This window comes from Boleophthalmus pectinirostris, unplaced genomic scaffold (assembly GCF_026225935.1).
Source record: "Boleophthalmus pectinirostris isolate CB_2022bp ecotype Guang Dong unplaced genomic scaffold, ASM2622593v1 HiC_scaffold_170, whole genome shotgun sequence".
Lineage (NCBI taxonomy): Eukaryota > Metazoa > Chordata > Actinopteri > Gobiiformes > Gobiidae > Boleophthalmus > Boleophthalmus pectinirostris.
This window is the reverse complement of record NW_026571116.1, coordinates 2,286-25,000: the sequence shown is the minus strand read 5'-3', so window position 1 is coordinate 25,000 and position 22,715 is coordinate 2,286. Positions and strand designations below refer to the sequence as shown.

At 39.9% G+C, this 22,715-nt stretch overlaps 5 protein-coding genes across 6 annotated transcripts; 3 read left to right on the top strand and 2 right to left on the bottom strand.

Annotated features, from left to right (window-relative positions):
- Positions 1–4: 4 nt before the first annotated feature.
- bicra (BRD4 interacting chromatin remodeling complex associated protein) lies at positions 5–9,529 on the bottom strand (the record flags this gene model as incomplete). Its single annotated transcript, XM_020928543.2, has 14 exons — positions 9,069–9,529; positions 7,800–7,845; positions 7,654–7,699; positions 4,946–7,006; positions 4,605–4,775; positions 2,324–2,890; positions 2,049–2,241; positions 1,881–1,972; positions 1,672–1,806; positions 1,544–1,590; positions 1,320–1,468; positions 1,124–1,218; positions 951–1,056; positions 5–864 (listed from the first exon to the last, which is right to left on the bottom strand). Coding segments are annotated over exons 2-14 (4,563 nt in total), but the record flags the coding sequence as incomplete, so codon positions are not given.
- A 690-nt stretch (positions 9,530–10,219) lies between these two features.
- Positions 10,220–14,386, top strand: napab (N-ethylmaleimide-sensitive factor attachment protein, alpha b). The gene is made up of 11 exons (XM_020928551.2): positions 10,220–10,454; positions 11,018–11,097; positions 11,183–11,299; positions 11,401–11,447; positions 11,514–11,591; positions 11,677–11,732; positions 11,823–11,907; positions 11,979–12,083; positions 12,160–12,228; positions 12,306–12,356; positions 13,022–14,386. The coding sequence occupies exons 1-11, from the start codon at positions 10,357–10,359 to the stop codon at positions 13,121–13,123; spliced, it is 888 nt and encodes a 295-aa protein (XP_020784210.1). The 5' UTR covers positions 10,220–10,356; the 3' UTR covers positions 13,124–14,386.
- b3gnt2l (UDP-GlcNAc:betaGal beta-1,3-N-acetylglucosaminyltransferase 2, like) lies at positions 14,385–17,199 on the top strand. The gene is made up of 2 exons (XM_020928602.2): positions 14,385–14,541; positions 15,682–17,199. Exon 2 carries the CDS (start codon positions 15,803–15,805, stop codon positions 17,078–17,080), a length of 1,278 nt encoding a protein of 425 aa, XP_020784261.1. The 5' UTR covers positions 14,385–14,541; positions 15,682–15,802; the 3' UTR covers positions 17,081–17,199.
- bckdha (branched chain keto acid dehydrogenase E1 subunit alpha) lies at positions 17,196–20,456 on the bottom strand. Of its 2 annotated transcripts, none has more exons than XM_020928600.2 (8): positions 20,316–20,456; positions 19,260–19,418; positions 19,096–19,182; positions 18,918–19,026; positions 18,652–18,813; positions 18,378–18,584; positions 18,164–18,305; positions 17,196–17,987 (listed from the first exon to the last, which is right to left on the bottom strand). In XM_020928600.2, the coding sequence occupies exons 1-8, from the start codon at positions 20,409–20,411 to the stop codon at positions 17,645–17,647; spliced, it is 1,305 nt and encodes a 434-aa protein (XP_020784259.1). In that variant the 5' UTR covers positions 20,412–20,456; the 3' UTR covers positions 17,196–17,644. The 2 variants fall into 2 exon arrangements, with proteins under 2 accessions (XP_020784259.1, XP_055009127.1); XM_055153152.1 differs by lacking the exon at positions 20,316–20,456 and adding an exon at positions 19,541–19,928.
- A 303-nt stretch (positions 20,457–20,759) lies between these two features.
- exosc5 (exosome component 5) lies at positions 20,760–22,411 on the top strand. The gene is made up of 6 exons (XM_020928603.2): positions 20,760–20,912; positions 21,276–21,389; positions 21,470–21,591; positions 21,680–21,820; positions 21,985–22,074; positions 22,231–22,411. Exons 1-6 carry the CDS (start codon positions 20,816–20,818, stop codon positions 22,324–22,326), a joined length of 660 nt encoding a protein of 219 aa, XP_020784262.1. The 5' UTR covers positions 20,760–20,815; the 3' UTR covers positions 22,327–22,411.
- The last annotated feature ends 304 nt before the right edge of the window (positions 22,412–22,715 follow it).

Sequence of the window (22,715 nt, the reverse complement as noted above, 5' to 3'; positions counted from 1 at the left end):
GCTCTGGGTTAGACTGAGCTGTGCTTACTGAAGGGACATATGTGGAGGAACTACTAGTGCAAACAGGAGTCTGAGTCCGAATGACAGTGGTCACAGAGGTGGAGGGAGGGCCTTTTGGGTCTGGTACAGAAGAGTTTGGCTTATTTGAGGATGGCTGTGTGGACTGACTACTGTGCTGAGGTTGAGGTGTATGCACAGGATCTAGGGCAGTGTTGTGGACCACCTTACTGAAGCCTGCCTGATCCTGCTTGATTTTGAGCTTCAAGCCGATCCTCCTGCGAGCCTCGTAGGTCTTTATGGGTGGTTTGCTAGTCCGCTGCAGTAAAGTGTCATCGTCATCAGATGCTTTAGAGTTGAATGGAGAAGGAGAAGAAAAATGTGAGGATGAAGCAGCAGAGGCACGACTAAGGGAAGAGCTTGGAGTCACCATGGGCTCTGACGTGGATTTTGTAGAGTCAATGGGAGGTGTGGGGCAACTACTGGACCAGGACACTGAGGCTCCACCTCCTCCCTGTTTTATGACCAGTTTGGTTGGAGGAAAAGGAGAGGCAGAGGGCACAGAAACAGGAGGGGGCGCTGCAGCACGAGTAGTGGGGATAGGAGCTGGGGCTGGTACTGAAATAGGAGGGATAGGGGGTGGTGCCGAAACAGCAGGAGGAGGAACAGGGGGAGGGACAGGCAGAGGGGCAGAAGCCGAGGGAGTAGGAGGTGTTGGGGTCACATTTGGTGAAGGAGCAGAGGCAGGAACTGAAGCAAGAGAAGCAGCAGCCTCTTGACTTCCTGACGTGGCTTCAGAGGAAGGAGAAGACTTCTTTGAGGAAATAGCTGCACTCTCCCATTTGCGCACATTGGCCAAGAACTCCTCTGCAAGAAAACAAATTAACAAATATTGTATAAAATCTTTCAGAAACTTTGATATAGCACTAACAAGCATGTCATTTTGAAAATACCTGGTCTCTCTTTTGCCAAAATTCTATCTTGACTTATTGCAACCTTCTCCTCTTGTATGAACATGCGGTCAATCATCACCATCTCAGCAGAGGGGCCCAGTCTTTGCTTGAATACAAAAAGAAATACAATTCAAAATCTCCTCAAGCATAAAAAAGTAAGCTTGGGAAGGTACCTTGGATTCTGAGAAAAGCAAATGCCTGTATTTATCCACCATAGCCTGTGTCCGCTTCTGAAGCATGGACGATACCCTTTCAAATTCTTCATCCACTGAACCCACAGAAAATGAAATTAATCATTCAATATATGCTACACATTTAAGTTATAAATACAGTATAAAGTTTGAATTTGACTAAACAACAAGATGCAACCTTTTTCATAATCCTCAGAGGAGTGTACATTTCCTTGGTAGAGATGATAAGGCAGTAGTCTATGCAGTGTGTCCTCAAATGTGTTAAAAGGAGCACTGTAGTTTGGGTGAAGCACTGAACCCTGTTGTTTTCTTAGTTGTTCTAGCAACCTATAGTAAAATAAATTAATTCAGTTATACAAGAAATATAAATATGCTGTTACAGTAAATGATCATGACACTTACCTTGCTTCCTTGCTAGGCTCTGCAGTAAAAGGCATCTTCATTGTTGTCTGCAAATATTTTGTAAATAGTGAATTGAGTGACAGGTTCATAATGACAATTGTATTAAGAGGCATGGTATGTTTTCTTACATGGGTTTGTACAGCAGCAGGGGGTTGTGGAGCAGGCATTTGAGTGAGACTAGTTCCTAAAACTTGTATTTGTACCCCTCCTTTACCCAGGGTCAGTCCTCCCACCGAGCTAATCACCCCTGGCTTTGGCTGAACCTGTGGACAACAACATTTACTTCAGTAGCTTTTACAGAATTAATTTACTGGTGCAGGAGAAACCAAATGCCTACCTGTGCAGGCTGGTTAAGGCAAGTAGGAGTTTGATTCATAATTGCTGCAGCTGGTCCTTGGGCTCCTGAGAATACCTGTAAGTCACTTGCTCCTAAAACAAATAAATAATTAACACAGTAATGAAACATGGGAGTGTGTCTTAACATATTTAATGACAGGCTCCTAACCAGTTGCAGGTGTTTTCACAACTACTGATGTTGGCTGCAGCACTGAGGGTATCTGACCGGGCAGACCAGCATTCGATGATGATATCACTTTGTCTAGAGGCACGTCTTGTTGGGAGCCAAAATGAGTCGTGGCTTGAGGCTGAATTTGAGGCAGAGAGGACTGCTTTGACTGTAACACAATGTTATGATGAACCTACAGAACAAAAGCAGGTTTGTTATTAACAATAGGCACTTTGATGTTCAGGATTTTGAAGTTAAGATTGGTAATTGAATACCTGGTGTAGCTTTTCCAGTAGTTGTTTTTGCTGAGATGAAGGCTGGGCAATAGCTGACAGTGTCTGGATCTGCGCTGTTACTAATTGCAGGTGGTGCTGCTGTTCTGTGGAAAGGCCCAAAACAGGGACCTGGGCTTTCACTACTGCACTAGCCGCTGTGTTTATGGGGGATGCGCTGAACTGATGCTGTGCGGACGGAGGTTTTGGGGACTGTGACAAAGGCATTTCTTGTTGATGGGGGCCAGAGAGAGCGGTGGATTGAAGTTGAACTTGAATTGCAGTCTGTGGCTGTGATGTTGGCTGAGGAGACTCTGCACTTTGGTTGTGAATTATAAATAGTGGAGGGTGAGAGGGCGTGCAGGAGCGAGAGGGAGTCTGATTCTGGGGCTGAGGTTGTGAAGGCGGTCTGGATTGTTGTTGGTGTGGGGACTGTATGTGTTGACTTAAAGTGAGTGGAGACTGAGAGGGCTGGGGGCTCTCAGAAACACGCTGTGCTGTGGGATGAGTGGGCAAGGCCGGTGACATGTTCTGGATCTTCAGGGGCTGCTGATGTCCAGAGGAAGGAACCTATGGAAATATAACCATAAGAAATATAGTCAATAAAAGTCAGTTTCAATGAGCATACATCAATGTCATTGAGAAAAAGTGAAAGCGTACAAATTTGCACAAAAAAACAACTGAGCAAGCCCACAGCGATTCTGATTTTACACGAGAAAGTAAGAGAAGAACAATAATGCTAATTAGGGCTGAACAATTTTGAGAAAACTAATTCCAGTCAAATATTTTAATTTCACGTGCTTAAAAGAGAATCAATATTCATTTCTACAGTTTGAAACATTCAGAAAAATAAATAGTTGGAAGAACATTTCAAAACAAGAATTAGACATTTTAGGATGTTTTGTAGAGCTTGTACAGATCTTTGTGTTTTGTACATAAAACAAAGACGAGATATTTAGTAAATTCTATATTACTGCAGCATTTGCAAATCGCCAATTGTAACTGTAACAGCTATTCATTTTAAATTAACTGTTCAACCGTAATGCTGATGTAAAACTAAAATTATTGTACAAATTTTACAAATTGGGAAAAACAAAAAACAATACAGCAAAAACTAAATCAATTTTGATGTCACAGTGCAAGTTGATTTCCCAACTGACATTTTTCCTAGAAAGAAACTATTGCTAGAGATGTGTTGCCTGGCCAGCCAACACTACAGTCTTTCATTATTCTTTATTAAGGTTATAGTCTGGAACCTTATCTAATGATGTGCAAGTGCATGTCTGTTAGTTTTGGAAATTTCTCTGTGGATGGAGAAATTGCTAACAATAATTCCTGTAAGATTAATCTTAATCTAAAATATATAAACATAAAATTAGATTTTTGATTTTCACTAATCAAACATCCCTGACGTTACAGTTGGCTCTGTTTCCATAATTCCCATTTCTCGGACTTGAGAGAAAAACTTGGTGCATAAAAGTCCATATTATTTATCCAACAACTGAAAAAAAAAAATTGACAAGAGATTTACAAATTAAAGAAACAAGGTTGTTTCAAAACATTTTAGTAAAAATAAAATCACTCTTCTGCCAGGTGAGCAGGAGTGAATGACACATGGTGAATGACAGATGGAAAAGGTCTTCCACATTTGAGCTACAAATACATGAATGTCACTGGTCTGCTGCAAAAGTTTGACAAAAATGCTGTGCTGTAAGGAGGGTTCCAGATGTTCATGCTTTAGAAAAGAAAGTAAGAGTGGCTGGCTTGGCAGGCTTTGAGATTTTAAATTCTGGGATGAGAAAAAAGGGTTGTATATTTGAGGAGAAGGCAATCAAAGAAATATTTGTTTTTCTTCATTCATTTTAAGGAAAAAGAACACATGGACAACAGTTAAGGGGGATATGAGCTGATTTACAAAGTGACAGATCAGGCAAAGAATGTTACTTGTTAATTGCAATTAATCACCTTACACCAACTGTTGATAGATTTACTTCATTGTTTTAAAATGGCTTTCAAATTAAGTGATGTGCAGTAAAACTGTATTGTCTTAGGACAAATAGCACATGATTTCAAAAACCAATATAGATTCAGCTAGGCAGCTACATAATAAATGTATATTGTCAGCATACTCTTTAAAAAATTATCAAAGCAGTGCATGATTAAGAGAAGCATAAAAGGAGGGTTGGAAAAGAGAAATACAAAGCGGTGATGGGGGGGAAAGGGTAAGACACCCTAACAGCAGCAGCGACAGGTGGGTGGGGCTTAGTATAAAGGGCTTTTCTACCTGCTTTACCACTGTTGTCAAGTGGGAGGGGCTCTGAGTGACCCAAGACTCTGTTAACTGGCTGTCATGGACAGTAAGGGCTGGAGCAGTGATGTGGTTGCTGCTGACGATTACAGATGCTGGCACTCCCACAGAGGGGGTAGACTCTTTCTCTTTTTGATGCTGCAGCTCCTGATAGGAGTACATTTACCATTCAGGGGTGTCAAAAAGGAGGCGGGATTGAGGCATTGTGGAATAAAATAATCACCAAAAAGATCTGGTCCAATATCACTCCAAGCAAGGTTAATGTTAATTTTTAAACAAGGAAATGCATATAAACTTTAAGAAGATGAGAAACATACCTGTTGAAGGAACATTTGTAGAGACTCCTGGCTTAATATCATGCTGGATCCCTGGTTGGTAAACACAAGCCTTCCTGGATTTTGCTGAGTTTGAGGGGGTACCAGCCCCATCGTTGTCATGGTGGAAGAGGTGGAGACTGAGATGGATGGAGACGATGAAGGTATGGGAGTAGCTGAAGAGGCGCTGGGAGTCGGCTGCATGGCTACAACGGAAGGCTGGGGTACATGGATCTGTGTGGGATGAGAGGTCTGCTCTGTGGAGCTTCCTAAAACCGTGACACATTCTGGCTGCCCCTGGGCAGTTGTCCCTGCAGCAATACTACCACTGTTGCCACTGCTTGGGACTCCACCCGTTTGTGGCTGTACGTTTGTCTGAAGGCTAACTGCCGGGCTAAGCCCCTCCACCTGACCCAACATCAGGGGGTTTTGGATGGGCATGCCTTGTATAACTGTCTGTGCGTGGCCTGTGACTGTGTGTGTCTGAGCCTGATTATGAGTTTGAGCCAAAGAGACAGGCATCTGAAAGAGGGTGGGTGTGCCCATCTGACCAGGTTGGAGTTGGATGGGACCAGAAAGGATGTGTGCTGCTCCAGGAGGTCCCTGGGAGGTCAAGACTTGCCCAAGGTTGATGTTCTGATTTGTTGTTAAAATCTGATTTGCAATTAGCTGTCCACCTGGACCCTGGCTGGTTATGATGTGGCCACCTGGATGCTGCGTGAGGATTTGTCCTCCAGCCTGCAGTTGGACAAACTGAGGATTCTGACCTTGGAGAACTGTTTGTGAGGGAATTACAATGCTTCCAGATTGGTTTAATAAATGTACACTTAGAGGTTTGCCAGATGCTTGTGCTGCTTGTTGCTTGAATAATGTTTGTGAAAATTGTGAGGCTTGAGATGTGGCTTGCGTGCTCAAGACCACATTAGAGCCAGGCTTTCCCGCCAGGAAAGCTACATTTTGAGCTGCAGAGACTGGAATCTGTTGTAGCCCTAGACCCTTGTGAGCATCATTTTGATGGGGCTGAGGCGTGGCCTGTGGCTGTTGCTGTTTGTAAAGTTTTGGTTGGATGGCACCACCCTGAGGTGGTTTAGGCTGAATGGGTGTTGGTGTACGTTGGATGATAACGTTCTGCATGATTTGACCTTGAGTTTGTGGCTGGGGTGTAATTCCTGAAGCTAGAGGGGAGTTTCCAAAGCCAACAATCCCAGCAGGGGCAGTTACTGTACTGCCGCTGCTGCTACTGTTGGTGCTGCTGACACAAACTGTAGGTCCATTTAAAGCTGGGGTTCCTAAAGTGGCTTTGTTACCTTGGATCAGAAGTCCACTTCCTGAGCTTCCAAGGCCAGCTTGAGAGCCAGCTCCTGAAATTTCAGGTCCAGACTGGTGAAGCTGATAACCACCCATGGCTTTTGCTAGAATTGGCTGTCCAGACTGATTGATAGTCATAACCGTGGGTTGACCTACAACTTGAATTTGTCCTATTCCTAGTCCAGACTGACTGCCATTGGGAAGTGTATGGAGACTCGAAATGGGCTGAAGGGTCACATTTCCAAGGCCTACAGGCTGCATGAAAGGCTGAACACTTATGGCCTTGTTCATGACCTGGGACTGAAGCTGAAGGCCCTGTTGGGCAAGCACTGAGCCCAGCATATCAGCTGCTGCATTGGGGGGAGTTGCAGTAGAACTTGGACCTCCAGTGAAAATAGTTCCTGCCCCTCCAACGCCAATGCCTACACCAACAGTGCCCCCTGCACCAGTGAGGCTGGCATCAGGCAGTGTCTGAACCACTTGCGTGAGTCCTGGTATACCAAAGGACCCCAGGTCCAGCTCTGCCTCTGCCTCTTGTAGGCTTTGCTCTGTGATATTTGCTTCAGCCAAGCTCTGCTGGAGGATGTCACAGGGTTCATGATTTGTCCCAATACCATTGCTTCCACTTTCACCGCCTGGAGATCCTCCCAGAATGTCATCATCCTCCAAGAAGTCCAAGTCAACGCTGACTCTGGGTAGGCCGGGCGGCTCATTTGCCGAGAGCTGCACTGTGGGCTGAACTTCCGATACATGGCCCTAAAAAAAAAAATCAAAAACAATCAGCAACACCAAACATATAAAAACTCCATCTAACACAATTTTACAGAGTGGCACTGCTTGTAGTGTTAGTGAAAAGAAAGCTCATCAGGAGGAGCATGCTGGATGAAAACAGTTGAGGTGAAGGAGGAGACGGGGGATTTTACTCACCCCTGCAGCAGAGAAGAACGAGCTGGAGGGATCACTCGAACCATCCAAAAGGTCGTCAGTGTCCAACTACAGAGACCCACCAAGAGCAAGATAGACAGAAAACCCAAGGCACCCAAAGCAGCAGACAAAAGCCAGCAGGACAGAAAGATGAATAATCAGAAGAAGGGCAAGTACACTGAACCATGTTAGAACCAACAAATGAAAGGGAATACAGAGGAAAATGTATAATTAGGTTTTAAATAAGTGGATTTAATAAGGGTATTTTGCAGTTTTTTGTTTTTTTTTTATTCTGAGGACTATAAATTGTATTTCAAAGAAGATAATAGTGATATGAAGAAATTGAATAGCAGGGATTGCAAGAGTGTTGGGAAGCAGCACAAAGCATCTATGACTAGGCCTAAACACTGAAGTAAACAAGCCCAAAGTGAACTGTGACTGAAGAAAGAGTAACAACTGAGACCACTTCAAATACTCACATGGGTTTCAGAGCCATGAAGAAAGTCATTTAGAGCTTCTGGGTCACTATATTATAACAGAAAGGAATAAATATCAGTAACGTAATCAATGCCATTACAGGCTATTAAAATAATACAAACTAAATTTGTAATATTGGCCAACTTACCAAATTACATCGAGAAGGCACCTGCCGTCTTCATCATCCATGACAACTGTAAAAAAAAAAAAAAAAAAAAAAAAAACTTAAAAAAAAAAAGATTTAGTCTACATTTTATTGTGTAATATAGGTATCTAATGATCTAATGCCTGCAAATAAATAAAAAAACATGTTCAGTACCAATAGGGATTAAAATATATTGTAGTTAAAGTCTAATCGTGCATCATGTGCGAAATGTATTAAAATTAAAATTACAGAGGCAGGTAGCAATACAATTTATTTGTCGAAGTTGTTGCCACAACAGCAAAGAGACTGTAAAATAGGGTTTATCAGAAACATAGGCTATGGTACGTAAATGTCGCAGTTGAATAACCTACGAAAGTCTGTCTTTTAAATATAGTTATTTAAAACAAATACGGTGCAGCGATTGATGGCAAACAACAAACGGAAAACGCGCGGGTTTTACCAGGTAAGAATCGGTATAGGGGTTTAGTTTTTGCAACAGTGTAAACATCACGTTTGCAACGCGGCACATTATACAAAGCCTAACTTTAATCTATGTTTTACGACTTGCATACCTCTCTTGAACCTCAAAAAGGCAATGGATCGTAGCCATTACTCGGTAAGAGCACAGTAGGTGCGCAGGATATGAATGGAGAGCGGCTACATGCTAGTCCGTGTTTTTTTTCCCCTTTTCAACAATGATTTGCATGCAGAGTTTGAATGTTTGTCAGTCTTGGCCTTTGTGGCAGCACAATATACCTTTGTGAATACAGATCTAAAACGTATTTTTACTCTCAATTTGGGCAGTCGTCTATATTTTAAAGTAATAAAAAACTGACAATCTCTCGCTAGCCAGGCTAACTAGCCTTCTTAGCAAAGCAGCAATCAACAATATTGAGAGGTCCAGCTAGCCACAGCCTTTGACATTCAAAACAAACCACCGATTGATGAGATTTTGATCCTTAAGGTCTAAATCGACTGTCCCACTTTACAAACACACGCTAATAGCGTTTGCATATACATACAAACATAATTACGCAGCGAGCAATGGCTCCCCTTGCAAGCAAAATATTAGTTAATGTTGGAATACTCTTGGATGAGGGGGGTATGCTTGGGAATTCGGTGTAAAATGACCGGGTTAGAGAGCCGTGCAGCACCGTAACTTTGGATAATAGTAGCTGTGCAATTTGCCTCTTTTCCGCACCTTTTACATACTGCAGCTTAGAAGGTGTTTTTCAGATTAATTGAGAAATAGGTACATTATAACAAACTCACCCGAGACGATAGAGGTGCAGGCAGCGCGGGGTCTCCAGGACAGCCTCGCACGGGCTGCAGTTCAGGACCCAATTACAGCAGGAAACAGGCGTCCTGCGCTTTGCCAGACTCAATGCGACCATCATCCTCAATCTGGATCTGCTCTGGCCGCACTGTTAAGGTTCCACACTGTCAGGTACACTCATGGATCTACGGCGACGAATATGTCTCGAAGGAGTTGTGAACAAATTACTAACGAAACACACAAACCTCAGAATGATAATAATTTAAGGAGAACTGTAAAACACGTCGTCATTTCAGAGACAGCCACTCTGTTGTGTTGACGGAAAAGAAGCTGCATTTATAATCCAAATTTATTTAACACTGGTTGAAGTAGGGAATAATTCTCTCTCTTAGACTTTATTTTTAGATTTCAATAGATTATTAAGTATCAAGTTAAGGATTAACATCTTTAACATCTTTTACATGAAGTTTAGAGTGTCGTATGAGGGAAGGTATAATAAAAAGTAGAGGAACTTGGCCATAGTTACCCATAGGAACCCATAGTAACCATTCCAACGTCCAGTTCTAGTAGCCATGCTGGGACTGTAAAATTCTACTCAATGTGTTATGTCCAAGGACACAACAAAGTGTTCTTCTGTGAGAGCAGGAATAACGCTGCAAACCTGTAGGTCAGTGAGTCAGTGCCTCTGACTGGTTTACTATTACGTTTATGTCAGAGTGAGTTTTGAACCACCAAGCTTTGGATCAGAAGTCAATCAACTGAGCTAGTGTATTCAAGAAGTCATGAAGATATGGAGCTGAACATATTATTTAGTTATTACTACTTTATGCCACTTATAACACAAAAAATAAACAACTGAGTTGCAACAAAAATAACACAGAAATACTATAGTTATTTTAAATAAACGAGGAGTCAATTTAAACTCTCAAAAGCTTGAATATTATTGTACTTCAATAAATTCACTCACATTCGCTAGGCCTATTAGTGCAAACGAAATGTACACGGAATAATAATAATAATTATTATTATTTTAATTAGAATTTGATTGCTCTTACAATCACAAGATGGCAGTCCCAATTGCCACAGCAAAAGAATCCAAGCACTCTAGTTTCATTTTACCTGTTGGGCGGTGCGGGGTCCTGTGTCACATGACTGGGACGGTCTATGCTGCGGCTGCTGATGTGACAAGGCAGCAGAGCGGAGGCTATTGCTAGCTTTTATCGTGGAGGTTTGTTGTCTAATGATTCTAATCTTTTCCTTTAAGTTTTGAGAAGTGATCGTAAAATGGACAACAGTGGCAAAGAAAAAGAGGCAATGGCTTTAATGACCGAGGCGGAAAAGAAAGTGAAGTCTTCACAATCGTTTTTTGGATCCCTGTTTGGGTAAGTGTTTACGATAGCTTTGTAAAATGTAGCAGCTTCTTGGTAGCTTCTGTAAAGCTAAAGGCCAACTAGGTTACTCGGTTCAATCGTAAGTAGTGCACACATTAACCAACTTAAATATCAAATAGGCTGGTTTTAGCTTTTAAGTGGACACAATGTTTGAACAATGTGTTCTTTTCGCTGTTGATAAAAAGAACCCTTCTGAGCTGCACTGTAGACAGTAGTTCTGATCCATTAGTGACTCGGACATTGTAGGTGGGATCCTCTCCATAATTTGGATCAAATGAATCCGTACAAAATGTTCTTTTCTGGTCGTGACATCCCGTCATAGCGAAATTATATTGGTCATTTCAGTACAACGTGTTAATTATCCTGATGATAATGAGTAAATTATCCTTACTTTATCAAGGTTATTGTGTGATTTAGTGTGCTGTTCTGTACTAATTGTTGTGTTGTACATATGTTGTACCATTATAGACAGTCGTAGTTTATAATGTAGTAATGTGGTTGCAATGTATTATTTCTGAGAGGTTTAACGTGGTCTTGTATTTTCTTTTACACAGGGGCTCCTCCAAGTTGGAAGAGGCATGTGACATTTATGTGAGGGCTGCAAACATGTATAAAATGGCAAAAAACTGGTGTGGTAAGATGTTTTGCAAATCTTAAGCTTAATGTCATAAAGGATTGTTTGAGACAAATTTAAGATCTCTTGTTTATCGTCTTTCCAGCTGCAGGAAATGCTTTCTCTCAAGCTGCTCGCCTCCACCTGCAGATGCAAAGCAAACATGATGCTGCTACAAATTACATTGATGCTGGAAATGCATTCAAAAAAGCAGATCCACAAGGTGCATTTTCTGCTCCTGTTTACACCTTAGTATCACTGACTGGATATTTTTTTTTTTTTTTCTGTGGTTATTTATTTGTTAATTATCATTTGTGTCCACAGAGGCAATAAACTGTTTAAATAGAGCAATAGAAATCTATACAGATATGGTGAGTTTCTGCATCTCTTATCATTTTAATGTGGTTCATCAACTAAATATGTGTTTTCATGTACAGGGACGTTTTACAATTGCTGCAAAACATCACATCACAATTGCTGAAATATATGAGACAGAGTTGGTCGACATTGATAAGGTTATATCATGGCATCAACAATATACATTGTGTTTTATCTGGTAGACCTCTGGCTGTGGTCTGAAATGTTGGTTTTACATTCTAGGCAGTTGCACATTATGAACAAGCAGCAGATTATTACAAAGGTGAAGAATCCACAAGGTGATTATATATTTTGTATAGCATATTCATCCACTACTTCAATATTTTATTTACACATTTGATACAGTTTCGGTTTATTTTTCTTTTTAGTTCAGCCAACAAGTGCCTTCTGAAAGTTGCAACCTATGCAGCCCAGTTGGAACAGTATCCAAAAGCTATTGAGATATATGAACAGGTGAGTTCTTGTTTAATGTATGCCTCCAGATTATATTGTACTCATCTCAAAGCATTTTCTTCTACTTGAAGATTGGAACATACGCAATGGACAGCACGCTCCTGAAATACAGTGCCAAGGATCACTTCTTTAAGGCAGCACTTTGTCACTTCTGTGTTGACATGCTAAATGCAAAGGTAGGTTGGACCCGTACTGTTCAGACATGGGGACAGAATACTGCAAAAAGTTTGTTATTTCTGTTATTTCACAAAGCTTGCTGTGCAGAAGTATGAGGAAATGTTTCCAGCCTTTTCGGACTCTCGGGAATGCAAACTGTTGAAGGTATTTTATTGTAGATACTTATTTTGAGTGTTTGGTCAAATTAAAATGGTAACCTCTGTCTTTTCCAATTGATCCAGAAACTCTTAGATGCATATGAAGAGCAGAACGTGGATGCCTACACTGATTCGGTAAATATGTTAAACTTGATTAAACTTGGTTCATTATCACACTGGTCCTTTCTGGTTAGTCTCACCCAGCTGAGCAATTAATATATGTGTATGTATGCTTGGAGCCAGTGTGAATCTAGCAGCTGCACTCTAATGACCAACCTCGGGAATGCCCATTTCATCACACCATTCACAAATTAGATCAGTAATAGTAATTTGGCACTTTAAATTTGGTGTGTTTGATTAAATCACCTTTACCTCTGACTGACTGATCTCTTCCTGCTTATGCACTGTGAGCTGCCTTCTGTCATTTAAAACAATTTATTTATTGAGCTTTATGCAACCAGGATAGTCCCGAAGAGCCTAATATCCCTTTTTTAGATATAAATTATGGTGTTATTATTTGTGTTATGGAAATAATTTTGTAGATTACTTCTAATGTAGCCGATTGTTGAGGTGAGTGATGAGTGGTCCAAAGCAACAGTGAAGTAAATGAAACTAAATCTAGAGTTCACAGTGGCTACTCCAGGGCTCAGTAATGTGTAAAAACACCCTAGAGATAATGCACACTTGCTATAAACTTTTCTCACCCCGAAATTCAGGTCATGTTGCAAGAAGATTGTTTTTCTGTTGTACATTTATGTTACAGCTGTACTTGAAATATTATCATATGTATTTTGTTTCAGGTAAAGGAGTTTGACACCATTTCACGGTTGGACCAGTGGCTCACTACAATGCTTCTGCGGATCAAAAAGACCATACAAGATGATGAGAGTGACCTGTGTTGAACCCTGTCCTCCTTTAACATCTGTTTGACTTTAACCTTTGGCCTATGTTTTTTGCAGATAATTCTGATGTCAAATATATAACTTTGTTTTACTATTACTTTTCTCTTAAACATTTTGCCTTTAAGCATGTAAAAATTTGTTTTCTCTTAGTTTGCTCTTTTGGTATAAACACTATTTCCTTTGATTCTTTATATTAAGAATGTTAAGGCTCTAATTTAAGAAATTTGAAATGCAAGTGATCATGCCAGCATAGAGAAAATTAACTATTTTATTAATCCTGTAATTGTAAGGGAGTCACAACACTTATAAATAAATGCATCCAAATTAATACATTGGTAATGTGAGTAAGAAATATAGTTGCCTAAACCAGGGGTTCTCAAACTTTTTGAGGCCACAGGCCCCTTATTGATAATAAAATATCCCAAGCACCCCCTATCAAACCAATAAAATTTGTTTAAATTTGGTTATATACATGGTTTAAACTCCTGACAGATAATCTGTCATAGTCCTCATTTTAAGTGTGTACTCCATCAACAACACTGTACATTTGGGATTGTATAGCATTATAAATTGTAGTCTTCAAGTAATTATCAATGTTGGGGAGCACACATGGCCCTGGGACCCCCAGGGACCTAGACAAGATAAAATCCAGCAAACTAACCAGATAACACCCCTGATTGTAGGCTAGGTCAAATGTAATAGGTTGAAGATGAAAGTTTTTGTCTGGTTATATTTTGTATTCCCATATAGGAAATATTTATAATATACATTTTCAAATCATGAACAATTGTACAGTGCCGCCCCCTGGGGTCACATAGGTGTAGCACCTGTTCAATGATACGCATGATTTATATTATAATTCAACAGTATCATCTGCAAAAGACATACTTTGATTTCCCCGAGTACTCTGCCTTATTTTGCCTGATTCTCAGGATCTGCACAGATTTGATGGAAAGGTGCACAGCTTTATGTAGAGCACTTTAATCCTCGGAATGGTTTGTGCAAGATTTGGAATGATTGGAAAACCTCTTGTACAGGTTACATGTTTTATTGTCTAATTGTTGCTGGTTATTTAGTTTTAAAGCAGGCTAGATTTTTAAAGCTTGTGCAAGATGCAAATGAAATTGAATACCCGCCTCTGAACACTGTGCAAATTTTATCCTGTAATTTTGTCCAAATCGAGGGTTTTCGTCTGGTTGAAGCCTTCTTAAATTTGTGTTTCAGTGATATGATATTTTGAATAAAAATAACTTTGACATGTGATTATCGTGGGCGTAGCTTGTATTCACCTGCCCCTCATTCCCTCACGTGAGTGCACGGTGCGCGCTCAGAGCTGCTGTGTGCCTTGGACTGTACGAGTGCTGTTAGGAGACAAGGAATTTGTTTTTTCTTTTACCCGGGGTCCCATTGTCTGTTTTGTAAGTATTCGGTCACACATTATGACAAATGACAAATTTACAACAATAGTGGGCTTATATCGTTTTTATGTATTTTTAATCTATAGTTGCAGTGACTAATGAAGAACACCTGCTGCTATGATGGCAGGCATCAGGCATTTTAAGATTTGGAAGTTTTATTTATTTATTATTGTTTATGATAGGTTCACCTTTACCTATACTCAATATTCAACAAGAGAGAAGACAAGAGATTAATATCTTTTACACGCGTGGAGGGAGTACCGAGAGAAGAACTCTAGTTACATGAAACTAGCTGTTATTCACCCCAATACTCTCTAAAGCCTTCTCTCGTTTCTCCACGCCTTTTATTGAAAATTAGGACCCCTAGTTACAATGGGAACTACTCCTCTCAGAACGGGAGGGGGAACATGCAAAACATTAAACATTAAAGGAGTAGTTCCTCTTTTGCTTACAGGAAAAACAAAAATAACACTTCAATACAGTATTCAGGCCAGAGTTAAGGTCAGTCTGCCCTCCTCATTTCATCCTCCTTAGTTTTATCCTCCTCAAGCAATGGTCGCCCAAGATGTTTCCTGTTATTGCATTTGATAGGACTTCGTGACCTTCTGCAAACTCATGAAATCTGCAATACTCAGAAACAGAATCGTTTAAGTGCACATATTGATATATATTGATTACAATATGATTGAATAACAAAAGTGAAGATTACATTACCATTACACACACAGTGAGATTAATATAAATGTTGAATCCATCAGTTTATTTATTATTTTTTTCAAACTTATCTGATTCTCACTTCTTGATGGAAAACCTTAACTATTTCGGTATCAATTGTTGGCACTTTTTGTTTACTTTAAACTGTCTACTTGAGTAGGAGTCCTGAGAGATTGCGTTGTTTTTCGACCCAACCCGGGGTTAGTTTTAATCATACTCTGGAGACCGCACCTTAAATACCCAGTCCCTTAGCAGTCTTACATAGCTAATAACATAGTGATTGTTGGAGCACATTGTTATTCACATATACAGTTAATTTTATTTATTATTTGATTTGAACTAACCTGACTGGTTGTCAGATTGACATATGGTCAAATGAGTCATTGTGTGATTAGGTGATTATGTTTTGTTTTCTTTACTTTACAGCATTGGACTGCGTGCAATCAAACATCTCAGCAACTGATTTTCAGGACTGTCTCCATGAATATGAACTTCCCTTAGCACAAAGGCCAAAAAGTACTGGATTACATTACTTTTTTCTGAACCAATGAGGCCATTTCAAAGCTTAATTGTTATGTTTTTACTGACTACATTGTTCCTCATCTTCCTTACCACCTTACATCTAGAGAAGACTCACAGTCATAGACTCGAACAGAAAGATCTGAGGAAGCCTCGTATTATTCAAGCAGCAGAAAAACATACATTTAATGCAACTATTTCGCCACTGACCAAACAAGTGAGTTTTCTCTCCCCAAAGCCTGATGTGGTCGGTGTGTCTGTGTCAAGTGGTCTGACACAAGCCATCCCTCAAAACAAAGCTTACTGGAATCGACTGCTTTACTCTGCTCTCGGCCAGCTGGATAAAAAAGAGCTGGAGCATCATCGTCTGTGGTCTCACTGTAGGGAAGTCAACCAGGAGCTCCTGAAAACCAATATTCATGACTTTACGTCATACCCCTCTATGATTCAGGACTTTTTAATGGCCATGAACTGTAAGTCTCCTCCACTCCTCGTAAACCAGCCATACAAATGTGTGAGAAGTGAAGGAGGTGGGCAAACCTTCCTTCTTTTTGCAATCAAATCAAGACCTGGAAACTTTGAACAGAGGCAGGCAGTGCGTGAGACCTGGGGAAGAGAGGAAGTTTTTCAGAGTGGTTTGAGAGTGCGCACCCTGTTCCTACTGGGTAGCCCATCGTCTGATGACCCTGATCTTGGTGCTTTGTTGTCATTTGAATCTAAAACCTTCAAGGACATTCTTCAATGGGACTTTAATGAGTCTCTACTGAACCTCACACTCAAAATGGACGCATTTCTCCACTGGACATTGAAAAATTGTCCACATGTTTCCTTTGTATTTAGTGGAGATGATGATGTTTTTGTGAACACACCAGCATTACTAAGTTACCTGCAGTCTCTAGAGCCTTCAAAGGCTGCTCAGCTCTATGTTGGTCAGGTTATAAGCACAGCTGGACCACTCAGGGACCCTAAGAGCAAATATTATATTCCTCTGAGTTTCTATGATGGCCCATACCCTCCTTATATTGGGGGTGGTGGCTTTGTGATCTCTGCATCATTAATGCAACAACTTTATTCAATTTCACGTGTTATTCCATTCTTCCCAATTGATGATGTTTACATTGCGATTTGTTTAAAAGGCTTGGGGATTTCTCCTGAGTCACATTCAGGTTTTCAAACATTTGATATAAGTGAGCAGGACCGTCAGAACTTGTGTGTTCATAAAGGTCTCATACTGATACACCGGCGCTCCCCCAGGGAGCTGAAGAAACTGTGGAGAGGAATTCATAGCCCACTTCTGACATGTTAAATACCTTATTTCAAAAGTGATTTGTGAATTTGTCAATTCCATAAATGTTTTAAGTCTGCTTTTTGCTTTTCCTCTTCAGACAGGACTTGAGTCACAAAAATACAGTACCAGGCAATTAACGTGTTATGTTTATTTTTTTTTTCCACAAACACATCAAACATGTAACAGAAACAAAAACTTTGTACAATATTGTAACAGTATACACACTCCCATATAACAGGTACAACATATACTGTGTAAAAGGACTAAAGGACAGAACATAAGAAGCCACAAAATTTCTGCACAAAACAGTTAATTGGACAACCTGACCAGTTTATGATCAAAAATACTATATTTAAACTTGTGTTGTGCACTTGGCAAACAACATTTATGTCATGTGTCTGCGTTTTTCTATTTACGGTAACTAAAAGTAAGGCACCAAAATACGTTGCCTTTGTTGTGCGTAAAGGAAGATTAAATCCATTATCAAAACTACAAATCTGTTTACAGTATTAAGCAATTTTGTGCAATTCATCACCCAGTCATTCAACTAAAGGATATTACACTGTTACTTAAAATGATCTGTTATTTTTCATACAGATCAAGAGGGTAGTGCTCCTTGTACTGCTGAACATGCCTCCATAGGGACTCCCTTTGCTTGTCCAGCTGTGGGGTCATCTCGTTGTACACATCCGTGAAAAGCAGTTCAGGGTTGGGCTTCAGACGCTTCTCTGCCCTCTCAAAGGCCTCCATCACAGTCTTACGGGACTGCTTCCTCCAGCTCCTCTCATCATCTTCACTCCACCACCCCCGAGCAGTCATGTAGTGTCTGAGGCGAGAGATGGGGTGGTCCTGCTTGTCCCAATAGTTCACCTCATCCACAGAACGATATGCTGAGCTGTCATCACTTGTACTGTGGTGACCGATTCTAAAAGGTAAAAATCAAACGGTTCTTTCATATCATGTTCAGAAAATGTTTGAATTTGTGACTTTAAAGTAATTACAGAGGGGAGTTGTGCTTTTTTATTCAAATTATACAACAGAATTATTTTAAGTTCTATTGATGATATTTGCACAATTTAAAGATGCTGAAACGTAACTAACCTGTACGTCATTGCCTCAATTAGAAAAGGTTGGTTTTCTGCTACAGCCCTCCGGCGTGCTTCCTTGGTGGCGTTGTATACAGCAAAGACATCATTTCCATCCACTCGAATTGACAACATGCCATAACCAGGTCCTCGAGCAGCTGATGACAAATAAAGAATAATCAGTAAAAACATTGGCAAATATATTTCAATTAATTAAATAAACATATTACCAATGCCATCACCCCTGTACTGCTCATTAGTAGGGGTGGAAATTGCATAGCCATTGTTGCGGCAAAAGAATATCAAAGGGCATTCAAGAGTGGCAGAGAAGTTAAAACCAGCGTGTGCATCTCCTTCACTAGCTGCCCCCTCTCCAAAGTAACAGATCACAGCACGATTAATGTTTTCTCTCTTAACAGCATAAGCTGCTCCTGCCGCTATAAAGAGGAAAGACTATTAGAAAAATTAAGATGGAGACGGCACCAACTTGAGGCCAGTACTCACCCTGAGGAATCTGTGTAGCCAGGGGTGAAGATATGGTAACAAAGTTTAGGTCTTTGCAGCCATAGTGAACGGGCATCTGACGGCCCTTACCCAGGTCATCCGCATTAGCATAACACTGAGCCATGAAGAGGTCCAAAGGAAAACCACGGTACATCAGCACTCCTGTACGAGCAAAACATGTTAGTTAGCTGTGGTGTTAATGTTTTAGTAAAATACAATGATTGTTTATCTAAAGACATCAGTAACATTACAAATGCCAGCCTTACCTGCTTCACGGTACTGGCCAAACACTATGTCATTTGGATCAAGAGCAGCAGCACTTCCGATGTGTGTACCCTCTTCACCGTAGTTGGTCATGTAAAAAGAGATGCGACCCTAAACAGATGTTATATTTAGACATTTTCGTTTTTTGTTTTTTTTATAAAGACACAAAAACAGAGTTACCTGTCTCTGAGATTCATAAAGAATCCGATCCATTGTGTTCAGCATCGTCATTTTCTGGTAAAAATTTAAAACTGTCTCCTTTGAAAGCTAAAAGTAAAAATCAAAATCCCAGGGAAGAGGTTCATTTGAGCATAACATAAAAAAAAAACAAGCTATAAATGTACCTGAGGATCTTGGGAGGGGTTGATAATGTTGCCCTGGCGGTCCATCACTCTGTACACGGGAATCCCAGAGATGACATTGGGCTGGATGAACTCAAGATGATCCACAAACTCAGCAGAGGCTCCAGGAAACTGTGGTTTCTCCAGTGTTGAATCAGCAGACTTTTGTTTAAGCAGATAGAGAGAAAAATTATTGCTTAATGGGGGCTACTCAAATCTAAGTGTAATAGCCACACAAATTTTTTCCCATAGGGCTATAGGCCTTTGGTTGATTGGTTGCTTACTGAAATTGATCAACGTCTTTTATTGGTTGACTAATAATGACAATGTCATGTACGTGCACTATTAAACTAGAAAAAAACGTTGGCTCCCCAGTCCACTGGACACTTTCAATTTTATTTTAACAAGTTCCCAGTTGATATCCACGCAGCTGTAAAATTTTATAGAGAGAAGAAATAATTGTAAGCTATATATCTCAGTAAAGCTCTGTTTTAGTTTAAAATAAATTCATCTGTAACCAATGGCTAATTCACTCCCCATTATGATCCCGAACTATTGAAGGAAATAGAACAACAAGGAAATGGGCGGCTAAGGTAGTTCACGCCCCTTTGATCAACCAATAGCAATCCAGCAAACATAAATATAACAAATTATCTCAAAATTGAATGACTACAGCTAGTTGAAAGTACATTTCCTCGCAACAGCGGTTACAATATCAACTTGACTAAAGTAGGCCTTTTTGTGCAAGGTTGTTGCCCTGTGTAAATCAAAATATCGCGACGCTTCAAAACGTTTTTCAGGTGTTTAAGTCCTCGCGATATTTGTGCACAGTGTTAGCAAGGACACACTTGAACAAACATAACACCATTTGAAAAGTTGCACATTTGATGAAATTCAGCCCAAATGTTATTGTTATCACAGTATGACCACGTCTGTTTTACAGTCAGACTTTTAAAACCAACATCAAGTGGTGTCAAGGTATGGCACCAAAGATCTTCTTGGAGGATTTGGTGTAATAAATCAAGACATTCAGCAGTACCCGAAACACATTTTACTTACAGATAACCTGAAGGCTCTACGTTGAAGCAGCCTGAATGATTTTGGTCGTGGAGTTTGACGAGCAGCGCGAATACACAGCCCATACATCTTGTTCATGTTTGCCACCGGTAAGAACCGCACAATTCACTGTTACAACACACACGAGATGGCTAAATTTTCAATGCACACGATGTCTAAATAAGAAATGCTGTCTGTTATCTACAATGCTAACCAGTAACAACCACGACTGAAATGATCCAGGGCTGTGCGCGGCTGACCAAACGGTACGATATCCGGTCGGGATCGCATTTCAGAATAATGCATAGAGGTAACGTCACGTAAAACAATACAAATACCGATTCATAATACACTATACCGATCATAATACATTATTCCAAACCCAATATACCCATGTACTGGACTCTCAAACGGCTCCTAAACATAAAAGAAATGCTGTAATCATAATCAAAATATGTTACGTCACATTCCTGCGACAAACAGACCACCGGCGCACGATCCCGATGGAGGTGTGCAAATCAACAGATATTTCTTTAAGAGAATTTGGCTGCGAACAAAACCTTCTCTCAAGGCCAGATGGCTCCGCTTCATTCATTCAAGGTATGTACGTTATAAACCTGTCGTTTGTGAGGTGTAAATGGCATCCAAATAGTCAAGACAGTCACTAACCCAAACAGTATTTTGTTAGGTCAATGTGGTCAGGATTCTATCAAATTTGACTTTAAAGAGTATTAATTTGATGATAAATTTTAATTTGCTTTCATGCTGTACTATATATCCAATGAAGCCTAAACTTTCATGCTTTATTTTTTTTGTTTTATTATCAAAAATTATGTATTTGCTTCAGATACAATATGACCACCAGAGGTCGGTATTATATATTGTAGTTGTAGTAGTAGTATAAAGTTGCAATAAAATTATTTAAAAATATAATATATATTTATAACCAACTTTTTTGTAAAGGAGACACAAGTGTGCTTGCTGGAATGTATGGTCCAGCAGAGGTCAAAGTCAGCAAGGAAATCTATGACCGTGCAACACTGGAAGTTCTCATTCAACCCAAAGTCGGCCTGCCAAGTAGGTTTGGATCAGACAGAAACTTAAAAAAGATGCCCCTTTGTATTATTATGTCACTACTATTCATTATGTGTTTCTAGGTGTGCGAGAGCGATCACAAGAGCAGTGTGTGCGAGAAACATGTGAGGCATCTTTACTGTCTTTCCTTCATCCTAGGTCATCACTGACTCTTATTCTTCAAGTGGTACATGATGATGGTTCAGTATCCTTTAATTATTTTATTAAAATGTAATGTGAAACAGTGCTGATAAAAGAACTTTGTTGTAAATGCTTCCTTAAGTTGTTTGTAGCTCCTTTCTTGTTTGCTGAATGCTGCCTGTATGGCTCTAATGGATGCAGGTCTGCCTATGAGCTGTCTCTTCTGTGGAGTGACTTGTGCCATAAACTCAGATGGTCAAATAATTACAGATCCTAGTGCAGCTCAAGAAAAGGTGCGTTTTGCATGTTTATCACACTTAAAAATCTTCTCATTCCTGTCAAAAAAGGTAAGCGAGTTGTCTCCCTACACATGCCTGCTATGACTGACGTTTTAATGTTCTTGATCGAAGTTCAAAAACTAATCTTAATGAAAAATGCTTTGGGTTATTTTTTAAAGGAATGTAGAGCAATACTAACCTTCGCCATTGATAGCACAGACTATAAAGTATTGATGTCTTCAACTCAAGGATCATTTTCAGTCCATGAGGTAAGTACATTTGGCCAGTAACAATTCACTAGTATTTTGTTATTGTTTTACCTGTATTTTAAAGTGTTTCTAATATTTCTTAGAGTCAGCTTCATTACAGATAGTTCTGGTAACTTACCTTGTGTTTAAAATATTGTGTGTTTTTCTTTTCTGCAGCTACAACAGTGTATAGCAGTCTGCCAGAAAGCTTCAGAGAAGATCTTTCAGTTCTACAGAGACTCTGTTCAACGCAGATACTCTAAAACCCCATGAAAAGAATCAGCCTTGTGGATAAAAGCCCTTTTTACACATTTTTCCCATGTTGTAATAAAATATTCATAACCACTTTTCTACCTACCTTCAATGTGTTTCTGTGTTATTGGAAGGTGTGAACCTTTGTGACTGAGAAGATTGAATAATACTTAAATATATTAACCACAGTAAGTACAGTTCTTGGGGTTTATTTATTTATTTTACAGATCAATTTACAAGTATGGACTCTAAAGGTAAATAATATAATTTATAGCATGTGTAATACATAGCCTTTAGCAGCAACTGGCACGTATACCTGTTAAATTCACTGCACCCAATAAGTGACTATACAAAATAAACCATGTCTGACCATGAGCTGTCAAGCAATGTCAACTGTCTAAGCAAAGACA

Bases quoted from the DNA above. Each gene is read 5' to 3' on its own strand.
- napab (XM_020928551.2), top strand. From the start codon at position 10,357: ATGGACAACAGTGGCAAAGAAAAAGAGGCAATGGCTTTAATGACCGAG. The intron at 11,098-11,182 runs GTAAGATGTTTT...TCGTCTTTCCAG, and splicing joins AATGGCAAAAAACTGGTGTG to CTGCAGGAAATGCTTTCTCT. The intron at 11,448-11,513 runs GTGAGTTTCTGC...TTTCATGTACAG, and splicing joins TAGAAATCTATACAGATATG to GGACGTTTTACAATTGCTGC.
- b3gnt2l (XM_020928602.2), top strand. From the start codon at position 15,803: ATGAGGCCATTTCAAAGCTTAATTGTTATGTTTTTACTGACTACATTG.
- bckdha (XM_020928600.2), bottom strand. From the start codon at position 20,411: ATGAACAAGATGTATGGGCTGTGTATTCGCGCTGCTCGTCAAACTCCA. The intron at 19,183-19,259 runs GTACATTTATAG...TTTTACTTTTAG, and splicing joins ACCCCTCCCAAGATCCTCAG to CTTTCAAAGGAGACAGTTTT. The intron at 19,027-19,095 runs GTAACTCTGTTT...ACATCTGTTTAG, and splicing joins TTTATGAATCTCAGAGACAG to GGTCGCATCTCTTTTTACAT.
- exosc5 (XM_020928603.2), top strand. From the start codon at position 20,816: ATGGAGGTGTGCAAATCAACAGATATTTCTTTAAGAGAATTTGGCTGC. The intron at 20,913-21,275 runs GTATGTACGTTA...TTTTTTGTAAAG, and splicing joins CTCCGCTTCATTCATTCAAG to GAGACACAAGTGTGCTTGCT. The intron at 22,075-22,230 runs GTAAGTACATTT...TCTTTTCTGCAG, and splicing joins GATCATTTTCAGTCCATGAG to CTACAACAGTGTATAGCAGT.